Source organism: Polistes canadensis, unplaced genomic scaffold (genome assembly GCF_001313835.1).
Source record: "Polistes canadensis isolate GaletaPanama2010 unplaced genomic scaffold, ASM131383v1 scaffold_338, whole genome shotgun sequence".
NCBI lineage: Eukaryota > Metazoa > Arthropoda > Insecta > Hymenoptera > Vespidae > Polistes > Polistes canadensis.
Window position 1 is genome coordinate 133,251 of NW_014569885.1, and position 10,785 is coordinate 144,035.

At 28.8% G+C, this 10,785-nt stretch overlaps 1 protein-coding gene across 1 annotated transcript; it reads left to right on the forward strand.

The window, feature by feature from the left end:
- The first annotated feature begins 3,222 nt into the window (after positions 1-3,222).
- On the forward strand, positions 3,223-10,141 carry LOC106791736 (gramicidin S synthase 2-like). The gene is made up of 16 exons (XM_014757608.1): positions 3,223-3,287; positions 3,387-3,515; positions 3,686-3,893; positions 3,968-4,443; positions 4,645-4,822; positions 4,917-5,138; positions 5,222-5,451; positions 5,555-5,686; positions 7,079-7,171; positions 7,341-7,469; positions 7,868-8,075; positions 8,150-8,625; positions 8,823-9,000; positions 9,078-9,299; positions 9,383-9,612; positions 9,715-10,141. The coding sequence occupies exons 1-16, from the start codon at positions 3,267-3,269 to the stop codon at positions 9,874-9,876; spliced, it is 3,294 nt and encodes a 1,097-aa protein (XP_014613094.1). The 5' UTR covers positions 3,223-3,266; the 3' UTR covers positions 9,877-10,141.
- Positions 10,142-10,785: the final 644 nt, after the last annotated feature.

A 10,785-nucleotide genomic window follows, 5' to 3' on the forward strand; every position in this document is an offset into this window, starting at 1 on the left:
TATATATTTATTTATTATCTATATATATATATATTATTACTAGTTAATTATATACATATAATTATGTGTTATATATATATAATAACACACCTAACGTTTTATTATTTTCATTTTTATAGAATGGATCTCGATTCGGAAATAGACTTTTTCCTGACATCTGATTCCGACGTAAATGCATCGGAATCCGAGGAAGAGAATAAAACACAAACAAATAAAAATGAAAAAAAATATCTATCGGTGATGGAAGCCACCAAAGATATTGGAATATTCGATGAAACAAATAATGAACCAACTGTATTTACGGAAGCTTGTGAAAGAGCATATCGTCGAATAAATCCACGTGATATTTTGAATTTGAACAATGTCATTCGTTCTAAGATCCAAGGTAAACCGCGAGAACAACTTCTTCATAAGGAAATGGACTTCCATAATTTATTGTTAGCAATAAAACGAACATTTGTGCCTGCATATCAAATTGATTGGATGTACGAATTGATTAACTCGAAACAAGAATTTTACGAAACCCCAATGATGTTTGGAAAAAGATTAGAAAAAATATTCCAGGGTGCTGTACGAACATACATAAGTCAACTCGCACCCGTGTTTGCTCAAAATCAGATAGAAACTATGCACAAAAATTCTCTTAGAATATTTCTAGAAAAATTGTCTAATGAAAGATTACGTAAAGAATTGTCGGAAAGAAAACCACGAAATATATGGGAAGCAACGGATATTGCTGAAACTATATGGAATAAATCGAATTTTAGGTTCTCTCGACGTTTAAACGAAAATAATTATTGTCCGTATTGTAAAGATAGAGATTTTCATTATTTCGATTGTCAAATAGAATGATATTAGCATTTTTTTTATAATTAGATTGATTTACGCGATATTTAAAATCACAAAAAGAAAACAAAAACTGTTCTTTTCCTTTTTACTCAAATTGTCGATTAAAGAGAAGACTATAGATTCTTTTTTTTGTAAACTTATAAGAAAGTAATATTTTAAATCTTTTACAAATACGGAACCGAAAAAAATATTGTTTATATGATATTATTAATTAATCTTTAATTGTGTCATGAGAAAAATGATTAACTTTTAAATAATTTTGAACCTTCGTTACAATATTATACTAAGACGAAAATTAAATAAGCAGTTATTACAGGACAAATTAAAGGAACGTTTTAAAGGAAGGTTATTTTACGAAATAAAAAATCATTTGTAAATAATTTGTAATATTATTGAATATTATAGCCCAGCCCTGTAGTTTCACAATAAATCTTTTTAACATATATTGTAATCATTTCTTTTCTATCAAAATATTTTCAAATATATATTTTATATTTCAAATATAATATTTCTTTCGTTTTTCTTTATTTCCTTTATTCTATTCTATATTTATAATTCATAGATAACTAATGCTTATATTTGTAAAATATCCGAATGTTATATTAACAATTTTCTTTAGTCATTTTAATTAATCATTCATTTTCTTTTATTTATTTTGATAAATTAAAAATACGATCAATGTTCAGTTGACAAAATTATCAAAATTTAGGATATAACGTGAACTTTGAAAAAATCTAAGCAAAGTATCGATTGGATATTAAATGAGATAAACTATGAGATTAACTATGTTTTTATCATAGTTCACAAAATTTACTGGGCGAGTACTAAAACAATTAAAATAATAGATAGCGAATCGTTGAACTTAAGAGTTTCGTTGGGAAGGGGAATCATGCAAGGTGGGGTTAGGTTGAATGGACTCATGATCAATCAATGCTATTATATATATATATATATATATAGACAAGCAAAGAGGAAAAGAAGGGGAATCGTGCACGTCCATCCCGAATCAGAAATATTATTCTACGATTTGTCTTTTTTCCTAACTGCAAATTTGAAAAATAATACAACAATATCTTTCAATTCGGATTATCGTATAATTATTTATTTGTTCGTATATAAAAATGTTACTTCGATTAAAAAATAAAAAAGGCATACAACGTTGGATTTAATATCGAATTATTGTGTTATAATTAACAAAAAAGAGAAATTTTCTAATAATAATAATAATGCGTTTCAAATAAGATAACAGGTTAGATTTAAACATTCTTTTAATATTACATTTAGATTATTTATTGTTAGAAATGTAGCAGTTTTTGTGATATTTTTTCTTTCGAAAGTTCAAAGTTGATGCTTACTTCTTAAAATATTACTGACATCACGGGTACTAAATGTTTTCATAGACAATTGTGTTTGTAAACAAACAAAAAAAGACACGTTTGAATTTCGAAATATAATAAATCACGGAAGCTGTTATAATATCTCGAAATACACGAACATTAAAGTAATATTATATTCAAACGTTATTTTATTTAAAACGTATTATTTAACAATGATTATATAAATTATCGTAAATAAAATATATGCAAAATATTGCCATTATAATAAGATATTACAATCTTAACGTTATACCTTTCCATATATATTTTTATTCTTGTTATAAATAAAATTATAACGCGATATGAATTCGATGAATTTAATTAAACGTGTATTTAATATCTACGTAAACGTAAAATATAAATTCGACCAATTAAACTTAATTTTCGAGATTACGTGTAAAATCGATTTCATAAGAAGTAGATTACATTGTTACAAAAATAATATTTGGAAATAATCAAGATAGTAGCTGTTTTACTTTCAAAATATCATTACGTTGTCAAATTTAATTAATTAAATCTATACAATTGTACATTTTGTATGATTAAAACAATACAAATTGTATCCAATTTTCAATTAAATGCATTAAATATGCATTTCTTATTATACGTATCTCTGGATCCTTGAGATTTACATAAGTACATAGATAAGGAAATTATTTCAATGACTTGCAGTTATAAATACTTTAACCGTTTTTTACTGCTGCCTTGATAAGATAAACTTTTCAAATCATTAATATGCATTTTTTTCACGAACGATTCGGATATTTTACATAATGTTTACGAATCGTCAAGTAAAATGTAAAGTCGATAACAAACATTTTTTTTATTATCATCTGTTATCGCTTGTACTTATCATTGTAAGTTATCGTTCCTGCATATTAGTGTGTTTTGATAGACGTCTCATAGTCACTACCTTCCCATAATTAAAAAAGTTATATATAAGGCACTTATTGAAGTTGGTTTCGTTAAATTAATCGTACTGACATAGTGTAACATAATTGTGAGTATATATCTCCGATAAAAAGTGTACAAAGAAATATCATGAACAATCAATCGAGTACCGTGAGTGTTAATCACCAAATTTCGATTATTAAATCATCCAAATGTTGAATAATATAATATATAAATGTGTTAAAAATCATTAAAAATTGATTATTTCAGAGTGATCGCGATTTTGTTATAGAAGATAATATACTTATAGGTAAAAATGTACCTTTTTCTACGAAATACACGAATATTGGAAAATTACTTTTAGATAAAATGAAAGCTAAACCCGACTTTGTTGGCCAGGTAAGTAGACAATTTTTCTATTAAAAACAAATATAAAAGTTAGAAAATGATGTGGTTAAAAAATTGTTTAAAAATTCTACTTGATGACAGAATAATATATTAGTATTTTGTTTTGTAATAAATTATACTAATAAAAAATATTGTTTATCCGTTTACGCTTATCTCAATAGATAAACGTGATCACCGAAGAAGCGTACACTTTTTCTAAAATGTATGATTATACTGTAAAATGTGCTCTTTGGTTGCGTCAACAAGGCATCAAAAGAAATGACTTCGTTGCTTTATGCACTCCCATTACTATGGATAGTTTTGCACCATTCTTTGCTACTTTTTGCGTAGGTGCAATATTTACACCTTGGAATCCAGCAATGGATATACGTGAGTCTTGTTGAATTTTTTCAAGCATTTTTCTACGAATATACAATTTTATCTAACAATTTTTTTCTTTTAAGGAGAGACACGTTACTACATGAAATTGTCCGGTGCAAAAATAGTTTTTGCTGACGAAAAATCGGTGGATACTATATTGGAAGCTGCTAAACTAGAAAGTCACGATATTAAAATCGTCGTGTTTGGTGAATCTTCGAATGCTTTGTCCTATTCGAAAATTCTCGATAGTTATAGCAAGTTAGATGTGAATAATTTCGAATGTACACCAATAGATGACGTACACGATTCAGCTGCACTTCTTTATTCGTCTGGCACAACTGGGCCCCCTAAAGCAGTTCTAATCTCGCATTTTGCATTTTTGTACAATGTCATTTTGCCGAATGGTTTTAACGTCGAAGGAATTCCACTCTGGTTTTCACAATACTTTTGGATAACTGGTGTTTTATTAACATTGAGTGGTATTTCGAAATATTGCGTAAAATTACTTTATCCTAAATTCGAAGAGGAGGCGGCGTGTAAAATTATCGAAAAGTATAAGGTACGATCAGAGAGAGAGAGAGCGTAATGTAATGAAAAATTATTAATAATATTAAACTTTTTTAAGAGTTTAACAGTTCTCGATCGATTCATCTAATTATAATCTAAAAGACTTGATTTATATGATGTTTCGTGTTGTAATAGTATGTTTTTTATTTTATAAATATAAAATATGTTAAAAGACGAATCATTGATTTCAAAGGTTACATGGGTTTTTATGTCGCCTAGCATGGTAAATAGAATATTAAAGTCAGGATATTGTCAAAAGTATGACATGTCCAGTCTTACAAAAGCAGTGATTGGTGGAACACCATTAAGCTTTAAAAGTGAAACTAGGCTTAAAGAATGCTTGCCAAATGCCAATATTATACAACACTATGGTACGATGAAGACAATATTATTCGAATATAAATTGAATTCGTCAATAAGAATTGGGAAGCTAATTTCATTATTAAAATCGTATACATTTTTTAGGGCTAACCGAAATTAGCATTTTGGTAACGACTACAAAACCAAATCACAAAGCAGGTAGTGTTGGAACTATAATGAAAAATATTCAAATTAAGATCATCGATTTAGAAACGGGAAAATCATTGGGTCCAAATAAGACTGGTGAAATTTTGGTTAAATCGATAACAATTATGAATGGTTATTACAATAATCCTCAAGCAAACAAGGATGCGATAGATGCTGATGGTAAAATGAACAACAATATAAAAAGAATTTAATAAACAAACCTATTTGAAATCGTTAACATTAATTAGCGGTAATCATTACAGGATGGTTTCATACTGGGGATCTTGCTTATTATGACGAAGATGGGGAAATTTTTATTATCGATAGATTAAAGGAGACTATAAAGTATCAAGGTATTCAAATTTCTCCATGGGAAATCGAAAGTTTTTTGTTAACACATGCCGATGTTGTCGATGTTGCGGTTGTGGGTGTACCCCATCTCGAGGATGATGAACACCCCATTGCATTTGTTACCAAGGTTCCTAATTCGAAGGTACGAGAGTGTATTGGAAAGATAAGAAAGTAAATTAGAAAAAGAATAATGTAATTATTGTGGATACCTCTACATTTTATAACGTTTTGATGAATATTTATAGGTAACCGAACGAGAACTCCAGGAATTCGTTGCAAGAAATATGACGGATAAATTTCATCTACGAGCTGGTGTGAAATTTTTAGAAAAAATGCCTTACACGGTTTCCGGAAAAATAGCAAAGAAAGATCTTAAAGTGCTAGCTAAAAATTATCAAACGAATTGATCACTATTCGATTTATTTTTTTTTTATAATTGAAGTCAGATCATTTTTATAACGTAACAGTATGTTAATAATATACCTAATTGATTTACTGACTTCATATTTTCGAATTAAAAACTCGCTAAGAATTTCCGTGTGATCGGTTGGGAGGGGATACATCCAATCAAATTGCAGATTTATACGCATTACGATGTATTGTGTATTCACTTTATTTTTGTTCTCTCGAATAAACAAAATTTCCAATAAAATTCCTTTTCTCATAATAGTAAAATAAGAAATAACACGGTCGAATGATTTTTGTACAACATTCCGAGTATAATTTTAAAAAATACTAATATATTAAAATACTCTTTTAAAATAGAATAATTACGAAACTATACATATGTCTATGCATGCTATTGTAAATATGTATGAGAAAACTCGTATATATTATACAGAAAAACGAAAAAAAAAAAAAAAAAAGATAATATACAAAAAGACACGACAATTATTACATAACGTTATTGGTGCATAAATCCATTTACACGTGTCGACTTGAGGCAAACGAATGAATAAATCTAACTCTACTTTTTTTTTACTACATTCAAACTACGTTTACAACTTCAGAATAAATTCAACATTATTTTCTAAATATATAACATATATATATTTATTTTTTTCTTTTCTTCTTAATATTCTCACACAGTAATGATCAAGGAAATTTTTTAATTGAAATAATTATATATTATGTTATAATTTATTAAATGCACAATTTTATTCGTGCCAATCAATCCTGTGATTTATTCGATACTTCTCTTACATTTGGTAGGGGAGAAAGAAAGAGAAAGAAAGAGAGAGAGAGGGAAAGTGTAACATATCTTATAAGTAAGGAATTATCGTACGAACGCGAATTACTTCAGCATCACAAGTTTACTGCGTTAGGTTGTTATTTATGATATTGTTTTGCTCACAGTCAGTTAGCTAACATATAATTAAATAAAAATACGAAGAATCTAAGAACGTTCTAGAAGATCTAGATTATTACACGCTAGTAATTAACCGAAAAACTGCAAAATAAAATAGAACTCGTGACTTGACTTGATTTGATTTGATTTGACTTGACTTGATATTTTATCAACGTGAAAAAAGATTTATTCTGAACAGAAGAGAAAACAGACAGTGAAAGCCGAAAATAAATGAAATAAAGATCGTAACGCGTAAAAACGTACTACATAATAATTGAATTGTATTATTTCTACACAATAATGTCTATGATACTGTGGAATTGAGCAATCAATGTTATTTCTGTAATACATATATCAGAACTTGGGTTTACTTGCTTACGATTTATACGCATCATACTTGTTGCAGTTATTTTTCTTTTAATTAAACGCAAAAACGCAGTGTAATATAATTGTGAGTGCATATCCGATTCAAAGTCTACAACCGGCAGCAAGCATGGTTAATATATCGAATACCGTAAGTATTTATCACTAAATTACAACTATTAACAAATTCAAATTAAAAGTCGGATTTTAAATTGATTAAAATGAATGCAAACGTTTTTGCGAACAAAAATATATTATTTTGTTTGTAATACATTTTCAACAGAGACGTGTTATAAATCATTGTAAATTGATTATTTCAGAGTGATCGCGATTTTGTTATAAAAGATAATATACTTATAGGCAAAAATGTACCTTTTTCTACGGAATACACGAATATTGGACAATTACTTTTAGATAAAATGAAAGCTAGACCCGACTTTGTTGGTCAGGTAGGTACAAAATTATATTACATAAGGTGTTAATTTAATAATTAGAAAACAGATCTCTTATCTTATCGAAAACATCTATATATTTTATTTGCTGTATTAAGAATAACGTATACCATCGGTAAATAACAAATATATTATATAAATAGAGATTAAAGTGTATCATTTGTTGAATAGATACGACAGTATTGAAACGATAAGAAAACATTTAATTGTTTTGCCTGTTTCTTTAGTAAGAATATTTATAGAACATAATTTTTATCAATTCTTATTTTGTTATTTTGATAAGCAGTAATGATAATGCAATCTTCAATTTGAACAAGCAAAAAATTTGATAAATCGTTTTTTAACGAATTGAGATAATAAGAATATAGTTTAATCGTTTACACTTATCTTAATAGATAAATGTGATCACCGAAGAAGCGTATACTTTTTCTAAAATGTATAATTATACTGTAAAATGTGCTCTTTGGTTGCGTCAACAAGGCATCAAAAGAAATGACGTCGTTGCTTTATGCACTCCCATTACTATGGATAGTTTTGCACCATTCTTTGCTACTTTTTGCGTAGGTGCAATATTTACACCTTGGAATCCAACAATGGATATACGTGAGTCTTGTTGAATTTTTTCAAGCATTTTTCTACGAATATACAATTTTATCTAACAATTTTTTTCTTTTAAGGAGAGACACGTTACTACATGAAATTATCCGGTGCAAAAATAGTTTTTGCTGACGAAAAATCGGTGGATACTATATTGGAAGCTGCTAAACTAGAAAATCACGATATTAAAATCGTCGTATTTGGTGAATCTTCGAATGCTTTGTCCTATTCGAAAATTCTCGATAGTTATAGCAAGTTAGATGTGAATAATTTCGAATGTACACCAATAGATGACGTACACGATTCAGCTGCACTTCTTTATTCGTCTGGCACAACTGGGCCCCCTAAAGCAGTTCTAATCTCGCATTTTGCATTTTTGTACAATGTCATTTTGCCCTATGGTTTGAACGCCGAAGGAATTCCACTCTGGTTTTCACAATACTTTTGGATAACTGGTGTTTTATTAACATTGAGTGGTATTTCGAAATATTGCGTAAAATTACTTTATCCTAAATTCGAAGAGGAGGCGGCGTGTAAAATTATCGAAAAGTATAAGGTACGATCAGAGAGAGAGAGAGCGTAATGTAATGAAAAATTATTAATAATATTAAACTAAAATGTTTAACAGTTCTCGATCGATTCATCTAATTATAATCTAAAAGACTTGATTTATATGATGTTTCGTGTTGTAATAGTATGTTTTTTATTTTATAAATATAAAATATGTTAAAAGACGAATCATTGATTTCAAAGGTTATATGGGTTTTTATGTCGCCTAGCATGGTGAATAGAATATTAAAGTCAGGATATTTTAAAAAATACGACGTATCTAGTATTAAAAAACTTAATATTAGTGGAAATATATTTACTAAGCAAAGTGAATATGAAGTTAAAGAATGCATACCAAATGCCGATATCATACAAATGTTTGGTAAATATAAATTATTATTATATTTATCCACAAAGAACTTAAGAAAAGTTAATAATAAATAATAACATTTTTCTTAGGAATGACCGAACTTGGTACCATCGTATCGGCTACAAAACCAAATCACAAAGCAGGTAGCATTGGAACAGTATTGGAAAATTCTCAAATTAAAATCATCGATTTAGAAACTGGAAAATTATTGGGTCCAAATAAAAAAGGTGAAATGTTGGCTAAATCGATAACAATTATGAATGGTTATTACAATAATCCTCAAGCAAACAAGGATGCAATAGATGCCGATGGTAAAATGAACAACGATATGAAAAGAATCTAAWAAACAAATTTGTTTGAAATCGTTTACTTTAATTAACGGTTATAATTACAGGATGGCTGCATACAGGTGATCTTGCTTATTACAACGAAAATGGTGAAATTTTTATTATGGGCAGATTGAAGGAGACTATGAAGTACCAAGGTAATCAAATTTCACCAAATGAAATAGAAAATTTGTTGTTTACACATCCCGATGTTGTCGATGTTGCTGTTGTGGGTGTACCCCATCGCGAGGATGATGAACACCCCATTGCATTTGTTACCAAGGTTCCTAATTCGAAGGTACGAGAGTCTATTGGAAAGATAAAAAAGTAAATTAGAAAAAGAATAATTGAATTATTGTGGATATCTCTAACATTTTATAACGTTTTGATGAATATTTAGGTAACCGAACGAGAACTTCAGGAATTCGTTGCAAGAAATATGACGGATAAATTTCATCTACGAGCTGGTGTAAAATTTTTAGAAAACATGCCTTATACGGCTTCAGGAAAAATAGCCAGGAATAATCTCAAAGCGTTAGCTAAAAATTTTCAAACGAATTGATCATAGATTCTTCGACCTCATGTTTTCCTGATGAAAAAGAAAATTTTCCTCGCAGTTGGAAACGATCTTTGAATGAGTGTTCCTTTTCGATCATATGTCTAAAACATTGTCCGGGAAGATAAATTTTGTTCCGTTCTCGGCTAGTAACCGTTTTTGTAATGCAGTGTTTTTTTAGGAAAAGAAAAAAAAAGAGAAATCGTGTCCTCGAAAGCATCTGGCAAGAAAATTTTGTTCCCGAATAAAAGAGATTTTCTAAAACCTAAAACGGATGGAAAAACTTTCTTTTTTTTTTTTTTAGAATATACCCTTCAGAATAGTCTAGCGATACAATAGTAAGAAGAATGCTTTTCAAAATTTGATCCAGGTCAGTAAAGGGACTTTCTATACAACGGTAAGGGGTGGGAAGGAATGCAAAGGACTTTTCGGAAAAATCAACGCGCGCACAAATCCTCCCACCCGACGACCCTAACTATACCTACAATTGGTCAGAATTCTTCCCCCTCTATTTCCTATTTTCTTCTACGAAACCCTTAAAAGGGCGAGCGTGATTCTATTAACGCATTCTTTTTACGAACACACAACTAGTAAAATCTATCTAATATCTCGTGTTACTACATCTCCCAGTATATAAGTGAATTTTTCTCGTATATTATATAAATTTATATGTTAAGTTTATATCGTTAAGTGTGAATTAAGTTATACAGTGATTATAACGAGCGAGATCGTAGTGTTTGTATAAAGTTTTAACATTAATAGAATTTTCATATAATTCGTGCGGATAATTATTTGGACGTCGAATCGAAGATCAACGATAAATACCATAAAACCATCTATAGTTGAATTCTGCGTGTTTAAAGAAATACAACTAATATTCGAGATAACAAATATAAGTTACGAAACTTATTAATA

Excerpts from the sequence above, each read along its gene's own strand:
- LOC106791736 (XM_014757608.1), top strand. The coding sequence starts at position 3,267 with ATGAACAATCAATCGAGTACC. Across the intron at positions 5,452-5,554 it reads CCAAGGTTCCTAATTCGAAG|GTAACCGAACGAGAACTCCA; the intron begins GTACGAGAGTGT and ends GAATATTTATAG. Across the intron at positions 8,626-8,822 it reads AAATTATCGAAAAGTATAAG|GTTATATGGGTTTTTATGTC; the intron begins GTACGATCAGAG and ends TTGATTTCAAAG.